Source organism: Vanessa cardui, chromosome Z, assembly GCF_905220365.1.
Source record: "Vanessa cardui chromosome Z, ilVanCard2.1, whole genome shotgun sequence".
Lineage (NCBI taxonomy): Eukaryota > Metazoa > Arthropoda > Insecta > Lepidoptera > Nymphalidae > Vanessa > Vanessa cardui.
The window spans coordinates 5,421,783-5,441,874 of record NC_061154.1 but is presented as its reverse complement, the minus strand read 5'-3'; the positions used below and the strand labels follow the sequence as shown (position 1 = coordinate 5,441,874).

General features: G+C 32.6%; 1 protein-coding gene across 1 annotated transcript in view; it reads right to left on the bottom strand.

Annotated features, from left to right (window-relative positions):
* LOC124543398 (otoferlin-like) overlaps positions 1–19,002 on the bottom strand; it is a 28,682-nt gene extending 9,680 nt beyond the window's left edge. Inside the window, exons 1-18 of the mRNA XM_047121614.1 lie at positions 18,895–19,002; positions 17,764–17,904; positions 16,494–16,635; positions 15,162–15,288; positions 14,362–14,521; positions 14,036–14,222; positions 13,068–13,255; positions 12,441–12,582; positions 12,298–12,324; positions 12,054–12,226; positions 11,658–11,938; positions 8,975–9,110; positions 7,719–7,871; positions 6,699–6,875; positions 5,241–5,357; positions 3,563–3,694; positions 2,614–2,763; positions 196–332 (exon numbers count right to left, since the gene is read on the bottom strand). Coding sequence (XP_046977570.1) covers positions 196–332; positions 2,614–2,763; positions 3,563–3,694; positions 5,241–5,357; positions 6,699–6,875; positions 7,719–7,871; positions 8,975–9,110; positions 11,658–11,938; positions 12,054–12,226; positions 12,298–12,324; positions 12,441–12,582; positions 13,068–13,255; positions 14,036–14,222; positions 14,362–14,521; positions 15,162–15,288; positions 16,494–16,635; positions 17,764–17,904; positions 18,895–19,002 — 2,678 coding nt within the window. The remainder of the gene's footprint in view (positions 1–195; positions 333–2,613; positions 2,764–3,562; positions 3,695–5,240; positions 5,358–6,698; positions 6,876–7,718; positions 7,872–8,974; positions 9,111–11,657; positions 11,939–12,053; positions 12,227–12,297; positions 12,325–12,440; positions 12,583–13,067; positions 13,256–14,035; positions 14,223–14,361; positions 14,522–15,161; positions 15,289–16,493; positions 16,636–17,763; positions 17,905–18,894) is intronic.
* Positions 19,003–20,092: the final 1,090 nt, after the last annotated feature.

The following is a 20,092-nucleotide window of genomic DNA, read 5'->3' as shown; positions in this document are numbered from 1 at the left end:
CGGGGGTAACATCGAATCGTTTGCCGACAGTAGCCGTAAGGGGACAAGGCACGATGCTGTCTTATGCCCTTACAATTTGACACACACATTGTCTCGTCTGGGTCATCATGTGCCCGACTATCGGTTGAACGGTGCCAACATCAAACAATCAAAGTATATTATTCTCAAACATAATGTTATTAATCACGTAATTACTTGTATAAAGTTGAAACGGGCAATAGATACTTCGGTAAGGGCACATAGTCATCAGTAACATCCAATATGTTTAAATCGGCAGTAAAGCTTTCCTCAACAGGGCTATAAATAATATTTTTAAGTAACTTCTCTGGAATCTGAAATAAATATTTACATGATATATAAACAAGGTTACTTTTATATTATACATAATAAGTATATCACTATATCAATATCAAACGAGCAGCCTTTGATAACAAGGCAGCGAACAGGAAACAGTGTTAGGTATATTTCTGACGTCACCGATATTCTATATGTAGACGTATAGCTATATAATGTATTAAAAAAAAATAAAAAGATTAACCTTACTTTTCAGAAAGACTTACAGTAAATTTCATGCTATGTACAAAGACCTAGGATTAAAGAATTTCTGATGAAAATGAATATATGAACAAAAAATTGTCTTTGAGTTGATCTAACAACAAAATGACGCTTGAGTTTCCTTAGAGGTCGCGGCGAATGAAGGCGATGCAGGTGCCACAATGATAACTATTTTAATTTATTTCTGAAAAAGAACACTACGCACATGTGTTAACGAAAAACGCATCCAGAGGTCAATCTTCGCTATTATAATACATAAGTATTATTTTCAGCTAGAACTGTTAGTAATTTTTTCCTGCGATTTTTTTATAAAGGTGATCTGACATGTTCAAATCGAACAGGCAGATTCAATATAATTCTGAAGAATTATCATGAAATAAAGCATTGACTCGATACGCTTTCAATAAGTCGTTTTATTAGTATGTACAAGTTAACAGTAAAAATGTATAGAGCTCATGAGTTATATTTGCTTCTTAGGGAGGATATCAGACATGTCAAATCAGTTCCCCACACTTACTAGGATTCAAATCTTACGCCGTACTTCATCATTGAAATTCCACGTCGATAGTAAAACAATGAAATAAATTATATTATTAATTTAATCATTCGATATCTATGAAAGACATAATCACGAAACGGTCTAGCTTTATTTTATTTTACAGCGCGTCCATTTGATTCATTATGACTTAGATCATGATCAAAGGACTCCAAAGGGCCCTTATTTGAATTTCTACTTATACGAAGCCGGTCCCGTGATAATTAATTGAGCCCGGAATATGGACCTCACGGATTTCATTCTTTTTTGCGATGATTTTAAACTTCAAAAATGGAAATGCGACTTATCAATTAACAAAAAGCATACTCCTTACAAATTCAAAGCATCGTTATTTAAAAACATAGCTTTTATAATTGATTGGTTACTGAACGAAAGAACGAACTCTATGAAAGTGCCTAGTTGCAAATACTACTAACGCCCTCTACAAAATCTCAACGAACTTGTTCGCGTAGTTCACATTTAAGTGGAACATTGGTTTGTTACCTTTCTCATAGATGGCGCTGTTTTCCATATCTTTCTTATACGTAAGTTAAAATAGAAAGCAATCTTTTCTTCGTAATAAATTATTTAAAACAAAACAAAATATTAAATTACCTAGGACAGATATTAAATATGGTGTAACGCGGTGGCATAACATATTACTAAATAGAGATGGCGCTACAAGTCAGTAAATAAATTTACTAGGAACTACATAGAACCGTACAATCAAAGTAGGTAGATGTCAGTAAACTACTTTTAGACCAATATATTTATTTGATTAAGTTGATGTTATGCTTTAATTGTTGTTGTCTTTCTTTTCTTATCTTCCTTGGCTCAAAATTTCGACGTGTTCTGGAGTGGCATTAGCGATAATTGTTTGGGAAACATTATATATTAATGATATGCAATTTATTTTGTAGTCCTCTAGTCCTCTAGGTAAGTCATGAACATATAGGTATATATTCATGACTTAAATACATAAATGAAGAGTACTACATTATTTGATATGCCCGATCATATGTAACTCATTACAAAAACAAAAGAATAGTTCTTATAACAATATTAGTAGCGCATTTCAAGCATTCAAAGCATTCAAAGCAATGCTTAGTTTTAACATAAAAAGATATATCATTAAAAAATACTAAGATAGATAGAGCATAGGATATACACAAATTATTATAGTAAATAGATATATGTAATAGAAAGAACTCCTTAGAAGTGATTGAAATGTATGCCGATTCCATTCCCGTATACACTATATCGAATATTGATTCGCCGTTATTAGTAGTATTTTTAAACGAAACTAAAATTAGGAACTTCGGAAAGACTTACTCGACTTTTAATAATTCCATACATGTAGGAAGAGCATATATCCCTAAAATGTATGGGCGAATACATTTTCTAACGAACACTCTTCCAATATAAAATGAAAAAGATAAAGAACTGGAATCGACTCATACCTTTATAGTTAATTGAAACATAGATATAATTAATAATGAATTAAATATAATAGTCCATAATACCTGCATTAGTTGAGCAGACATGAGTACTTGTCCCGTGCTGTCTAGACCTCTAGACAAATCGTACCATTTAAGCTTGGGCGCAGATTCAATATCTTGCTCCTGTATTACAGTTGGTTTCACTTCAAACCGCCCGATAAGTTCTGATTTGCCCTAAAATTGGAAACAAATCAATTCATGAAAATAAAAAATACAACCTCTATTTTAATACATATAACGTAACCTTATTATTTTGACGTAAGACTGTAAGTGTTCGTTTTATGAAGTGTTTGATTATTTAAAGAAAGTCAATAGTTACAATTTATATTTAAAAAAAATGGTGGCTTCACAACTTATATTACTTTAATCGATAAATTCAAAAGGCTTTGCAAAACCATGTGTGTTTCAAGACATTAACTGAAAATTTACTTACCTGCCTATAGTCATAATGCCAGCGACTTATACTATAACTTTGAGATAGGTCAAGTAATCACCAGGTCTTTATATGACTTTCTCAAAGCAACTTTGAAAGGTCAGCTATTTGAATATTAACATTAAACGTTTAAGTTCTGCACGTTGAATCTAATTTAAGTTATGAATTTTGGATGATTATTTTATCTTAATACAAACGTTGAATAAAAAGACTATATGAAAATGAATTATTTTAAATGTTCATGATATTTCATCAAATCATCACTAGATGTCTAATTTAAAAAGACTTTCTCAATTAAAAATCTATAGTACTAAATTTGTTCTGTATAAACAACAACACCGCTTATCAATGCCAATTATTATTATTAATAATAATAATAAACTATTTTACACGAGGTGTTCGATTCGTATGAAGGTAAAGAGCCAATTAATATATTGATCATCCACATTTTAGTATCAGGTAAAGCACCCATTGTAAATTCGCGTTAGCTACATTTATGACGCTGTAGATCGATAATACAATTTGACCTCTTCCACTAACCGATAACTCTGTATTGTAAACTTCGACTAAAACAATAGCGGGGCTGTTAGTAAGTCTCTCCGGGGTCATAAAAACCATCCTTTGTATCTTGAGAACTTGATTCCATACCGGTGTTAAAGTTTTACATTGTACCTATAATTTTTAAAATTGGAATAGTAGTAGAGTAAATATTTTCACCACATCGATTCGAACGAAAGAATATTTAAAAAAAAATGTTTTTTTTTTTTAATTCAGAGCTCAGTTCTTGCGAAATGTCGCATACTTTTTAATTATATTTATTGAGGCACACGCAAATAGCCAACGAATTTTGAATATCTATTATGAATACCGTCAAAAGTGATGAATTCGGACTTTTCATAGAATAAGCGTCCAAAGTATAAAATTAGTTTGAAGTGATTTTATAACATTTATGTTTTCGAAATTCAGTGAAATATGAACGATAATCCTAAACTGGAAGCAGTAGAATTCAAATCGATGTGGACTAAAGTGTAGACGAGTAGCTTAAACGTGTTACTAAATATAATTTCTGAATATTTCAACCTGTAACTTTGAATCAGGCACTTTACGTAGTATATACCCGATATAACATATGTATAAACATTAAATTGAAACTTGACTCTTAAGTAATTCAAATTAAATTACAAAATTCATATCTGATACTGCTGCGTCTTATAAGTTTTATTGATATAACGACCAGGAACCTCTCCACGTTGATTGAATTTTACGTGTCTATCTGGATGGATTAGAGACAGAGAAGAGAGACGATACCTTTTGGTGATACCCATTCAATTCAAAGAGTACTTTTAGTTCGAAAAAAAAAGTTAAATAACAGCCTGTAAATTTCTCACGGCTGGGCTAAGGCCTCCTCTACCATTGAGGAGAGGGTTTGGAACATATTCCACCACGCTGTTCCAATGCGGCTTGGTGAAATGCACATGTGGCAGAATTTCGATTAAATTAGATACATGCAGGTTTCCTCACGATGTTTTCCTTCACCGCCGAGCACGAGATGAATTGTAAAAACAAATGAAGCACATACATATAGTGGTGCTTGCCTGGGTTTGAACCCGAAAGCATCGGTTAAGATGCACGCGTTCTAACCACTGAGCCATCTCAGCTCCCAGATTCCAGTTCATAATGTAATCATAACCGATTTCGGTCAACAGGGAGACCAGTACAATACACAAGACATATTAAAGTGCGCTGAAATGCGAGCAGCAAACTTTCCAGCTATTCCCACATACTGATGAGACGGCGAATCCGAAGTGTTTACCAGACTACCAGATTCAACTTACAGAGTGCGGGCTGTTCCTAAGAATTTTTAGGTAAAAAAAACAATTACTATTTATGGCTATAAAGAATATTACCAGTGAGATGACGTCCGGCAGAGAAATATGCGCGGAGAAGACATGCTGCGCCGAACCCAAATAATATTGGAATAAGGGCAGGAGAATGATGATGATAATAATAAGTAACAAATAATAAAATAAATGAACAACGTTTGAGAATAATTCAATGACAATTTAACTAAAGTATACTATAGAAAGAGACAGATAAATATTGCATAGATGCATATCTGCCATTTAATTCTGACTTAAGCCATATAAAATAACTTTGTTCTGAATTATAAACCACTATAAATATTAAACGAAAGTTATACTATAAATATTCTACATACCCTAGTTTCTTTGAAAGTGTTAAATACATATATTCTTAAGTATGTCTGAATTGGGTTAAGTCCGATGCACTCGTTTTTTAACTTTGCCTTGTATATAAACGCTTTACATTCCACCATCTGCAACAAATTATTATAGATATAGATATAGATTTTCGCGTCAGTTCAACCCGAGAAAGCAAGTGCATATATATCGACGTATCAAATTGACGAATATTATATGATATTTATTACGTTTATGTAAAGATCATATTCACATAAGAAATAAATGTTGATTATTTGGGATAGCGTACTTAATTCGGATGTGATCGGTTTGAATAATTATGCCGATGCTACATCTAAGTTGTGTCGTACTATACTTAAATATTTTTTTTTATTAATTTTATCTTTAATACAAAATTAAAAATAAATCATGTATTAAAAACAAAAAGTGGAAGATTTATATCAACGATAATACATTCGCGAACCATTTTATTTGTAATACATAGTTGAAGGAAAAACATTTTAAACGCCAAAACGATACCAATAGGCAATTAGTGTTATTAGCGTAACTATAAAATTCATTTCCCAACTGTATTATTATGGTACATAAGCTTTTCTTTCTTTGAGCTGACAGGTATTTTTAATATACTATTTACATAAAGTACGATGAATAAATGATTGATTTTTTATTAGCAATATTCCATATATTTCAAGTTCGGTGTTCATTATATGTGTATCTATAACACCTACATCGATAGAGGATTATTATCCTTATATGTGTTCCCGCTTTTGGTCCAGAAAGCACAATTAGACACATCGTTTCGGTTATTACACATACGACAGGACTCGTTAACCATAGATAATAAACTACACATACATTGTATTAGAGGTTAATAAATTCCAATACAAATATCAAAAACAAATTAAATCATAATAAGTCTGTCATTATTTAAAACTAGATTATCTATGTAAGCGTGCCAAAATCTAATAGCATATAATCATTGTAAACAGTGCCTGTAGATTTGCTGGCCGCATACATGATGTAGCATTAATTAAGCATTTAATAATTAGCGTGGGCTAATTACAAGTGGGCGACAACTTATTAGTTGACTCAACCAATGTATAAACGTCTGCACGAGTAATTAGTTAATGTGCTCTTTGTTAATAAGACACTAAATCATTATCGTAACATCGCAATGATAGCGCAGGTTTTAAATGGAAAATTACATATGGGCAAAATCCGTCCTCTTAAAGGATGGCAGATCGCAACGATTTTCTTCAGAACTTTCAGCAAAATGTGTAAATAAACATCTAAAAAATACAGGGAACCACCTTTTCAGATTTCATATTTGTACAAAGTATTGATTCTAAAATTAATTAATTATAATACAAGAAAAAAAAAGCATTAAAGCCTTTCAAAGGCATATAGCATTAATTGCCTATTGTAATTGTTCATAAAATAATTCAAATGTAATTTACCATAACAGTGCTTTTAATGCACATATCATAATTTCTCATTTTGAGCTGTAATCCGGGCAAACAGGTTTCGAAAGCTGGTTTATGCCGATATAATCCCATCCATGCGAGTAGTTCGACCTTACCCGCAATGCAATAACAGTCACTCGTAAAATTTGTATGTTTAGGGCAGTGTAAGGGCTGAAATATAATTTTTTTTATGGTATAGGTTGGTGGACGAGCATATGGGCCAGCTGATAAGTGGTCACCATTACCCATAGACAATGACGCTGTAAGAAATATTAACTATTGCTTAAATCGTCAATGCGCCACTAACCTTGGAAACTAAGATGTTATCTCCCTTGTGCCTGCAGTTACACTGGCTCACTCACCCTTCAAACCAGAATACAACAATACTGAGTACTGTTATTTGGCGGTAGAATAACTGATGAGTGGGTGGTACCTAACCATAATACGTACTAAAAAACGTCTCAATGGTTATAATTTAATAAAGTAAGTTTTGATATAGATCCTATATATGTACATGATAATTTCTTATTGGTAGGATTTATTGCAAGCCCGTCTACATACGTCCCACTCAATAGATTGTGTAATCTACAGCCAAACAGTTTGACATTATTGTTCCGGCTTATAGGGTGAGTGAGCCAGTGGTACAATAGGAAAATATTAAGATATTAGTCCACATGTATGTTGATGATGTATGAATTGATTAATATTAATTACACTGTATCTACGAGGTACAATTTTTATCAGATAGTCTATTTGGCAGCCAGCTTATCTATTTTCAATATAAATATAATTGAAAGTGTTTAAATGTGTGATGTTAATATAAGTCTGTAGTTCCAATGTAGAATGGTCCTTATTAATAAAATCTTAAGAAGCCATACTAATACTTCAATCAAAAATATCATTCCTTGTAAAAACATGTCGTAAAATGTGCTTTATAACATAATTTGATGCAATAAATTCACTTTATACGGCGCGAGGCATGTAATTAAATGTAGTAGCTTATTGTTAGAATACCTTTATATAAACAGTTTGTAATATTCCACAATCCTTGCCGCATTGTTCCGGTTCCATCGAGTAAATAACGTCAGTTGGGGAAATCTTACAAAATCCAACTCTCGAGCCTCCACTCAAAAGCCACACCACAATTCCCGGCCAGCCTTGTAAGGACTGTGCAACAATAATATTACGTAATTTAATTCCAAACAAGGCTCCAACCGCCCGCTACGATTTGTTTTAAATTACTATAAGAATCTTGGTAAAGGAGGAAATATGCAATTTGATGTTTGTATTTTTCTAAGCATTTATTTCACTTGCAACTTTTGCGAACTAACAAACGCTGCAAATATTTAAGTCAAATGCATGATTTCTGCAGAACAACCACTTCTGATTACAGACAATACGTTTTATGGTAAGTTTGACCTGCCCGTATGTAAGAATCTGCGAAACTTACCGCAGAACAGGGGCGTGTTATATCACAATTTGACATGTGACAATGACGATACTATTGTACTTAAAAGATAGGCTTATCTATGGAGAAAAGTGCACTTTTTAAACCGATCCACGCGCACGCCAGTTATAGATTTATTCACACACATTCACACCCTTCTACGTTAGGTTATCCCCATGCATTAACAGATATAAACTAATTTTGGCTGTCCTTACTCTTATAATCACGCACACTAAGATATATTGTAAGCACGAGACACACACATAGAATGTACGCCGATAATGTTGCGTGGATAAATCTATTATCGAATCGAAACTAAATGCTACATTTGGGATGAAACAAATAAAGAAATAAACAAATATTGGACATAAACATTACTCTGATCCAATGTAAGCACTTGTGTGGTGGAAAATCAGAAGTAACGACGGCACCACAAAATCACCTAAATTCAAGAAAATATTGAAAACTAGTTAGCTTTTTCTATATCGAATCGGCCGCGATTCAAATCCGGGACCTCGGAGTGGCGTACCCACGTTTACGGTAACACATGCAATAAGGACTATAAATTAAGTAAATATTAAAACTAAAATAATAAATTAAAATATATAAAAAACTGACATAGTTTATCCATTTTGTACAATATATATATTACAAACCTTTCTCGTATTCTTTGTATTAACGAAAATCGTATTAAATTCCGAATAATCGATTGAATGCAGTTAGCGGAAATTCAGAGGCAAAAAGCGACGTTCTCGTATACTATTTACAGATGAATACTCCCGAAGATCCAATATTAACATGAGATTAATTAAAATTAATTTACATCATAAGTGTGATCCTTTAGTTCCTGAGATATTATTCTTATATCGGCAAGCAATTGTTTCACAGCTTTTCTAGAACCGATGCTTATTTCCTTCGAACTTGCGACCTCATTGACCGACCTCATGTCATAATTTGAACTGTATTTTATTTTTTGCAATATTTTTCGATGTACTTTTTCCTATAAGTAAATTTAAAGAAATTGTAGTGTCATAAAAATGTCCTATTGTTTGCTATTGTTCTTTTGTTAAGGGTAACCTTTTTTATGAAGAACTGTGTTAGTCTGTATATGTGTTTTAATTCTTTGTAATAAGACTTGTATAAGCTCGTCTGGGTAGATACCACCTACTTATCAAATATTTTATCACCAAACAAAAATACGCAGTATTGTAGTATTTCGGTTTGAAGGATGAGTGAGCCAATGTAACTACGGGAACAAGGAAAATAACAATTCAGTTCACAAGGTTGGTGGCGCATTGGTGATTTATGAAATGGTTAATATGTGTCATGCCATTGTCTGAGACTTTGGTGACCACTTACCATTAGGTAGCCCATTTGCTCGTCCGCCAAAAACTTTATCCAGTAGAACATCATCCCTGAAATAGATTTTCTCACAATATTCTCGTTAATTACAAAACGCGATATGTCTTTCGTCATCGTCATCTCGTCAGATGTTAAAAACATACATAAATATATTAATTGATTGTTCATTAAACTTTATATGTAACAATTCCGATAATTATTTTTCTTGTTCTAATAAGCGTAGGAACGATATCTTAGACAAAATAATGATCATTAAAAGAAGATTATAATTTATTAAAAAGAATTTGTAAATAAAACGACTTCATTTAAACAAATGAAAATTATCTCAACTATGTATACATCTGCCGATATTTTTCTTAGATATTTATAAACGCTTGTTTCTACGCTTTAATTTATGATTATAAATGAAACATTGTCCTTCAAGTTATTAATTAATACGTTTACTTGTCAAAAATATACTATTGAACACTCTTTGTATTCAAATAAAATAGAAACAAGTTTTTCAAATAATTTTTATTTGTTTGTTATCTGACTGCATAGTACATTGTTTGCATATTTTCATTAATCGAAATCATTCATATTTTTAAATTGAAAGTATGTATATAGACAGATTAGTCTGACATTGATAAGATAATATTAGTCAAAAATAAACCACTACTTTCATAACCACCACCAATATGCCACCAAGTGTTGTGTTCTTGTAGATACACTGGCTCACTCATCCTTTAAGATGTAACTCATTACTAGCATCGGGGCTTAGTGGCACGAGGTGTAGTGGTTATAAATTACCTCGTGCTCAGTGGTGAAGGAAAACATCGTGGGGAAACATCAACTGAATATTATCTAATTTAATTTCAACTAAATACTGCCACATATGAATCAGGCGACCCACACTGGAGCAGTGTGGTAGAATATCCTGCTAACTGCTTCTCCTAAAAAGGGAGATAAGGACTAATCGCAGCAGTGGGAAATTTTCAGGCTGCACATGTTGTTCTTGTCATTACACATCAAAGTAGTCAAAATTATAAAAATATTTGCATTCACCGTCCACGCTAAGTCCGCTCTCTAACTTTGCACTGCTCTTGTGTTCAGTGGTTTGTGAATATGCAAATATTTGACTTCGTTTGCATACTACCATGGATGGCGTTTCGTAGTATTTACTAATACACCAAACGTTTAGTTACATAGGTATTACTACGCAATACGCTTTTTTTTACGTAGGCTTTATTGAAAAAAAGGCTTGTTATTGCAGCTCAATTTTTGAAAATCGAGTTATCATCGGTTTTTTACGTTATGATGTACTAGAAATCTATTTTGACTATTCATAGCTTGTCCTCTAGTCGCTTATGTGTGTGAGTAAATATGTACCTATTGATTAAAAAATAGCATTTTTCAACCTTAAAAACTGCATCGAATGCCGCAAACTACATAGAAATTAGACGATGCGATTTTAAAAGTTTCGCGTTTCAGAAATGGAAACATATTTGATAGTATTTTTTTTTTCGAAATAAACAACATTTTTCAAAAATCGACTTCAAAAATTCACCGGATGCTCCAACCACATCGAAATTGAACTACTTATTAAGGGGGAAAACGCAGTTCAAATAATGCCTTTATGACGTAGCGGTTTTGTTTGGGCTTGATTCTGATTTTTAATGATGTAAACAAGACTAAGTACTTTTTGTTATTCAATATTTATTTTTAATTAGCTAAAAGAAAAATATTAAATAGGCATGATGCACGTGTATACGGTAGTAGCAAATGCTAATACCTGATTGCACAACAAACAACAACAACAACAGCCTGTAAATTTTCCGCAGCTGGGCTAAGGCCTCATCTCCCTTTAAGGAAAAGGCTTTTTTTGAGCATATTCCACCACGCTGCTCCAATAAGGTGGATTCAATTTCGTTGAAATTAGACACATGCATGTTTCCTCTCGATGTTTTCCTCGACCACCGAAAACAAGATGAATTATAAAAACAAATTAGAACATGAAAATTCTGTGGTGCGTGGTTGCCTGGGTCAAACCCACAATCATCGGTTAAGATGTACGTGTTCCACCACGCCACCACCACTGGGCCTTCTAACCTCTCGGGTCTTACACAATTAATAAATATATAATTGTGTAAGCTTAAGCTCCACACTCTTTTCTCAAAATGAAGTTACTTTTATCTGTAATCCTAAAAATACTTACGATTTCCTCCTTCTGTACTTTCAACTGTTTTTGTTCCAATTCCGTATTACATTGTTTAGAAATGTCTTCTCCTTTATTGTCAATTGAATTACAAAAGTGAACCGCGTCCAAAAATTTTACAATAGCTGTCGTTGTATCTTCTAATACTGTCATTAACTCTTTCATGAGAACCATAGGAGAGGAATAATCATAGGTCTTAAGCCGGCTGTCTACGTCATCTAAAACTTCCTCCTAAATAAAAAAAAATTCTTAAATATAAATCGTTTTTACGCCTGTGCCATCTATTATTGCCTCAAATGAGTATTTCTTTACGAATTCTTAATTTAAATAATGAGAACGTACTGACCAATTTATAAACCACTGCACGAATCATATTATTTCTGTACATTTTATATCTGTAATCGGGCAGTCTGGCTGCTAATTGCAGAACAGGGAACGCAGTATTAAAATCAAGGTAACCATAATCAGATTGAGTTTGCACTACATCGAGACTACCCGTATAGTGCAACTTACGAGTCTCTACAACAAAAAAATATTTTTTATGTTAAGTTATACGTCAAAAAAAGGTATACATTTAAAATGCAACTCACGTATTTTATTCATCATTTTTATGAACTCTGAAACAAATAGTTGTTTAATCAAAGAGGTTTTAATTATCTGGATACCATAATGAAGTATAATCGGATCACTTGTTTAATATATATAGTTGGATATCGATTTTATACTGAAATACCTTCATCTGACTTGTTATCATGAACCATCTCACCGACCGTAATTGCGACACCGCAAGACTGGCCGGTTATTCTACTATTGAGCATCGATACTTCGAAAATCGGACAGTATACACAGAAGTCCTCAAATGACCATAGATTTTCCTGAAAGTAACTTGAAATTCAATCGGCCTTCATTTCAGAAAAATATACCACTTTTGTTAGTGTAAAATTTAAGATCAGATAACTCTTTTTTAATTCACTTTGCTCGTAATACATATTGAAATGATGTCAGGATATGTCAACCGATAATAGCTGCCATACTCAACAGAAAGTACAAAATAGCAGTTCATACAATAAGACGCTAATCTTCACAATCTGATGGCTTGTAAAGTAAACACAACAGCAAAGAGTTTTAGGATTTGCAAGACCAACGTCTTCTGATCCGAACCTTCAGTGCTCTCTGAGGACTGTAACCACTGCCAAATTTCTAAGTCCAAACTATATCATTATTGACAGAACACAAAAATAATAATTTTAGCTTTGACGTACAATATCGAGACATCATATTTTTATGTTAAAGTTTATCGCTGATTAATACAATACGAGTATATCATTAAAAATGAATTAATATCATAATGGATAATTACAAGACGAATGGGTGCTACTGGCTCCACGGTTATACTTTTAAGGTTCTTTTGATACCACGGTACTATGACGTTGCACGCTACAAGGAGAGCTCCGCGGTGAAATGGTCCGTCAATATTGGTGCCGTTCGTGCTCGGGGTTGAGCTTGTATAAATATGAAGAAGAGATGGTCCGAATGTTGGTAAAAAACCTTCAACATATAAGACTTATTAATAAAGCACATATAACATAAAACTATAAAAAGAAATGAAAAAGACGTAAGCTGGTCCAATAGGTATGTCCTTTTGTCACCGATAAGCAGCTACATTACAACTAAAATGTAAATGTCTGGGGATTTGAAATTCCCATTATACTATGTTATATAGAGGAACAAATAAAGCTTAAAGGATGATTTTTCACGGAATAACTTTACTAATCGCAAAATATACCAAACAGTATAATGCAATCAATAAGCAGATACGATATTAGGAGACTCATTAGAATCTCCTGAAATAAATATATCTACTAATGTTTGATATGCTGTTACGCTTTCCTCCATTTCTCTTGACCATTATATTAAGAAAAAAACATTTATTTTATGAACAAAATTCTGTTTTAATTTATACAATTCAAAATTAAGTCTACGTATGTGAGGACTACATTTTTAAATTATTATTAACTTAACTCCTGCATACTCATAAGTTTGCAGATCCAGAAGTTCTGGGATCAAAGCTAAGATGGAGCTGTTGAAAAGACATTTTGATTTTGTTGTCAAAAAAGTAATAATCTGCTTATGCTATGTGAAATACATAAAATCCATCGCTAAACTAAACTTATTCCGGTCGTATCATATTTTCTCTCTCGTCGGATTACAAGAGTGAGGGAATACAGAGTGCATCTATTTGAGTGTATTTGTGGGTTGGTATGTCTTGCTTTTAGCCGCTGAGGTCGAAATTAAGTATAGGTAAGAATTAATTCCACATTTATTTACCATTCTCTCCGTCGTGGGAAATATCCCCTAAACAGAGGTTCGTCCTGCCCAAAATCCGATTGAAACAGCTTTCTTTAGAAAAAACGTCGAAATTAATGATTTGACTTGTACTGGGAAACATTTCTGCTATAGATATTTGTTCGCAATACATGGGGTTATTATTTAGAGGATGGATCGCCGTTTTCGCCTAAAAAATCGAAAATATGTAGATACATATTTAAATCATATTAGATACATTAATCTTTTTTTTTTCAAAAAATAAATATTTTGTGATGTCTAATATATGGATTGCAATTTATATTCAAGTTACTTAATTAATAATTTACCATTTGACCGCAAAAGGAAACTCTGACGAATGTACTGGGAGGTTTGCTATAGCGTTTATCAGTTTGTCTGTCATCGCCGCTTTGAAGTCCAAAAGCTCCGTAAATAGTAATGACATAGTTTGCTATTTGACGTTCAGAACCCGTTGATAGGAGATTTTCGCTAAAAATTATATGCTCTTAAACAAATTTACATTCAAATCTTAATATTAATAATATCTTCTGGTATTATCAATAATTTAAAAATCAGCATGTGATTAAAGTTGTTACAAAGTTTGTATATCACATACATACGTTCATAGTTCCAAATTTAGTATTTTGTATAAATGTTGTTATAACTGGTTGATAACTTTGCCCACAATTATACTGTTCACCTAGTAATAATTAATGTAACAAATATCACAGCCTGCAAATATCCCAATCCTAAGGCTCCTTCAATACAGGAGTAGTTGTAGCATATATCAATACTCTGTTCTGTATCAGTAGATACATTTATTTGAAGATCTTTAACGAGGCAAACTGACTTGACGATTGGCTGGTTTTATTTTTTAATTCACCTAAGAATGTCCAGTGGTTATATATAACACTTGAATCTTTATCCGCTGATAGCAATTCGAACCCTGGCCAGCAACATTCACCTCATTTATACCAGTGATGGAAAACTTGGAAAAACATGCGTGTGTTGGTAAAATACTGCCACATGTCCTGCCATGCGTCCGATGCCTTTCCTTGAAAAGGAGTGAAGCCCAGAAGTGGGAAATTTACTGACTGTTACTTTACTTGTATTACAAAAAGTATCTTACTTTTTTAATTTCTCGACATTTAGTATTACTGGTGCTATATGTAATTCTCCTCTTAATATAATCCTCACGTTGACTTTTAAAAAACCCGCAGGGCTTAATTGAACCCACTTGTGGAAAACTTGATGGTCTGTTAAACGTAATTACTTGGCATTAAGACTTTTTATTATAAATTCGACAAATACATTCGTGAATTCCTATAATTTCAATAAGACGCAATAATATTTAAGGTGGAGATAATATCATTATAATAGGTTAAGTAACGTTCTTGTAACATTCTTTCCCTACAAGGTTAGAAACAAATTTAACTGTTCGTCCTAGCTATCCTGAATTATTTTGTATACTAAAGTCTAGTCAAATCTAAATTTGTATTTCTGCCCAAATACTATCGTTTATTCAGACAATATTTTACAAGTCTTCGATTATATTTATTTCTAACATATTTGTTATTATAAACAAATCATAATTTTAAAATAGAAAACTATAAATAAAACTAAAAAATGGAATGAAATTATCCTAATAGCCCAGATATCCACAATAAAGAAAAACGGAAATTGAAAATTGAGAAATGCTTCCGAAATATTAAACTTATTAGACGTTTTCATTTATCACCCCTACGAGGCGAGTTGTAAATACTGATTTAGAGCCAAAACACATCGAGGGTGGGGTAGTTAAGCCTTAAGCCATATTCAATTAACAGACATGTTACAAAATAATGGGAAATGTAAGGAAATATTACGAAACGTTTTTCTAGGAATATCTCCATATTTTACACGTGTTTAACGAATAGAGAACGAAAGCTGTATGAAAATTTATTTCTAGTTCGATGAATATAGTAGATACTTATAAAGTCATCTCGATCGTTTAAAGACATTATACCACTATACCTATTTGAAGTGACTAATAGTACTATCGAAAACTCCTTAAATTATTTAATACGATGTAATTTTTTTTCTTTGTAAATAGGGTACTGGTTATATATAAACATTTAGATTTTCTGTTTTTTTTTTTTTAAATAACAAAATAATTGGATAATAATGGGATATTATTCCGTGTTAAATAATGTTGGTATGATATTAAACAATTATGAACTTAATAGTATTGTAGTATTATTTGAAGAAATGTAATGAAAAATAAAAGAGGGTACAGTAATATATTTCTTTATAGAGTGCAGCAGGTATTTATATATAAGACGCATTTATTTTTTTAGTTTTAGCATTTGTTTAAAAATTAATTTGAAACGTAAATACTACCTACATAATTAGTATCTATTACGCGTGACGGTGATAATTTATTCTCTGATTATGATCATAGAAAACTAAAATTAAAATTTACTAGGCTGTGACCAGATCTCTCCAAGGCTCATACTAGATTCCCCAAGGAGACGGGAACCTCGGCACCTCGGCTCCATAACAGCAAGCCAAAGATTTGTATGCTGAAGGACATGAAGACTTACTTGCAAATCAAAGATAAAACTCTGTAAGTATCGAAATTAAAAATAAATAGTATTATTAAAATTAAAAAAAAAAATACTTATTTAAGATAAATAAAATACTACTGAATTTCTGTTTAGTTTTTTACTGTAGTCCGTCGAAGAAGAAAATCATCGTGAGCAAACCTTCATAATTAACCTGACCCACCTTGCTCTAATTCCACCTCCCAATACTTTATGTTAAGGCTTCGTATAACTCCATCTTACCCAGATATGATGCACAAAGCCCAACTCTGGTTCCGGTTTGAGCGGCGAGTGAACCAGTGTAACTGGCGCAAGGGATACAACATCTTAGTTCCCAAGATTGGGGGCGTATTGGCGATGTAAATAATAAGGTTTGTTACAGCACCATTATCTATCTATGGGTAGTGATGATTACTACTACACTTACTATCAAATGGTTCATATGCCACCAAAATATGCCTTAATAAAATATACTTTTTACACTTTTCTGGATTGAAGTATTAAATTACGCATTTTTATATAATACCCGTTAATTTTTGACACTGCTAATGTTATAAAATTACAAATGCATGAAATAGTCAATTAATATAAAACTTAAATATATATTACATAATTCAATTTAAACATTAATGGTTACTTATATTATGAAACAAACGCATGTTTAGACGATCAATAATTAATATTATATACACATGCCCAATGGAATAAAATAGATAAAATAAGAGAGTCGAGATGGCTGAGAGTCGAGATGGCCCAGTGGTTAGAACGCGTGCATCTTAATCGATGATTGCGGGTTCAAACCCAGGCAAGCACCGCTGATCCATGTGCTTAATATGTCTTTATAATTCATCTCATGCTCAGCGGTGAAGGAAAACATCGTGAGGAAACCTGCATGTGACAAATTTCATAGAAATTCTGCCAATCTGGATCTCATGTGTATTCCACCAACCAGCATTGGAACAGCGTGGTGGAATATATTCCAAACCTTCTCCTCAAGAGGCCTTTAGCCCAGCAGTGGGAATTTACAGGCTGTTGTTGTTGTTGTTATAAAATTAGAAGAACAAATTGTCAGCAGGGTAAGTATTACCGAATTTATTTACTCATACAATTCAACTTATATTTGATTTTAAAGTCTCGGCTTAAACTTACTTCTCTGTTAAAGGCCCTGTTCATATCTCTTCCAATATTCATTTTATACTTCACTTTACCGATAACTATAACCACGTACAAGTTAGACGACTGAGGATTGACCCAAAAAAGATTGGATACTTTCAAAACATCGACTGCAACCTATGGAAAATCATATTTTTAATCGATATTCAAATTATTAGTATATATTTTACATATTAAAAATAACATATCGATGTATTATTAAAAAAACAAAATACCCGACTGCACACTAAAAAAAGAGTAAAACTTTGCGTTGACGCAGAATTAACATGTTCCCGTGGGAATTTTGAGAAAAAACGTATCCTATATTAATTACTCCCGTGATTGAAATGAATCTAATGATACCGCATACATATTTTTTTAAAGGGAAATTTAGAAAAAATATTATTATGTCTTTATCCCGTGGGACTTTTAGGATAAAATGTATCCTATGACACTCCCGTTATCAAGACAAATCTAACGATACCTCATACATCAAAATCCATCAAGCCGTTTAGGCTACAGGAGGTCACAAAGGAAAAGACATACATACATACTTACATACACTCGAAAAACATTACCCTCCTTCTTTGGCAGTCGGGTAAAAAAGAAATGTGACATGAAAACTATAATAATTAATAATTATTTAATTCATGTTATTATAAGTATTTATTAAGTTTACGGCCCTGTGTGCTTAGACTTTTTGGTAACCTTAAAATTAAATTTTACTTTTCCAATAGATGAAGCATCATCGATAATCATAACACCGATGTGTCGATACTAACGGTGCTTAAATCACAGGAAATACATCGAACCAGTTTTATAACTTAGATACATAGTAATTATTTAAATAGCTTCAGAGCGATCCGCTATCAATCTCCATACCGCATATACGAAACGTTTTCGTTTAAAAGTGGAATAACCACAATCACCATTAAGCTGTCTTACAAACCGCAAAATGTCACATATGAAAGACATTCAATTAAAACCCCATGCACTATAATTTACATCGACTTCACTGGTCCGCACAACAACGTCGAACATCCATTGTATTTTGAGCAAAAAGACAAACGCGCTCCTACCAATAAGGGCGCTTAATAAATAATTTATAAGAATCGCGGTACACATAACCTGAAAATACTGAGCCATAGCTTCCGGATTGTACTCGTTCTCAATTCTGTATGTCGGCGCCCGGACTACTTTTTGCCTTCCACGCTCCTCTGGCGACTTCGAGCGCATGATTTTATATATTTTTTAATGAATCAATGCGTCGGAACGGTGTACACTTTGCGTTATAAATAAATCAGGAGGAAAGACGAGTTTCTTTTAAAACGTCAGTGGGGACAGGTTGATTGCGGTGAATGACAATGAGAATTTGACGAGTTTTGACGTCGTATGTTTTGGAACGAGAGATTTTTTGAGGTTGTATTTACAGTTTCGTGTTTTGTATATTTATTTTTGTTCCTAACGAATAAAAACGTACCCACCATAAAATCAATTCGATGCAATTTCATATTTGTCTTATATACTTAATATTTTATTTTAAATTTCATCGTATAAATGTTAAAACTTATTAGACAATCTATGTTTACAGTATATGAAGGATTTAAAAAAAATGTTTCATTAGATACGTCTTCTCTCTCTCTCTAATCTGGCAAACTCCAATATTGTAAGTCACACTCATAATTTTATGTAAGTGATACTTATATACCCACATATATGTATATTTTTTCGCCTAAAAATTGACATCGGGTCTTGGTTTTAAGATTAAGTAAATAACGTCTTACTTTCAAAATTTTTGCATCGGCTATAAATAAGGAAAGATTAAAATTTATTTCTTATAGCGCCAAACTCTTTAGGCATGGTGGTTGTATGGTGGTTACTTATCTTGTGATGGATTTATAAACAAAAATGTCAATTTAAAAAGAAGTAATCAAATGCTGTTAAAATATTCTCCGTTCTCCGTAGTCAAGTGGCGTGTACACCGGCTTTCAATGGTACGCCACTCCGAGGTCCCGGGTTCGATTCCCGGCCAAATCGATGTAGATTATCATTATTTTTCTATGTCGTCTTGGGTCTGGGTGTTTGTGGTACCGTTACCTACATATACATCTGACTTTCCATAACACAAGTTCTTTAGCTACTTACATTGGGATCAGAGTAATGTACCTATGTGCTGTTGTCTCATATTTATTCTCGAAATTGTGTAAAAAAATAAACTTTTTAAATTTTATTCCATACATTCAAGTCACCAAAAATCATCAGTTAACATTAAAACAAATTTGGCATATAAATCCGTAACTCTCAACAAACAAATAAACGTTAGCAA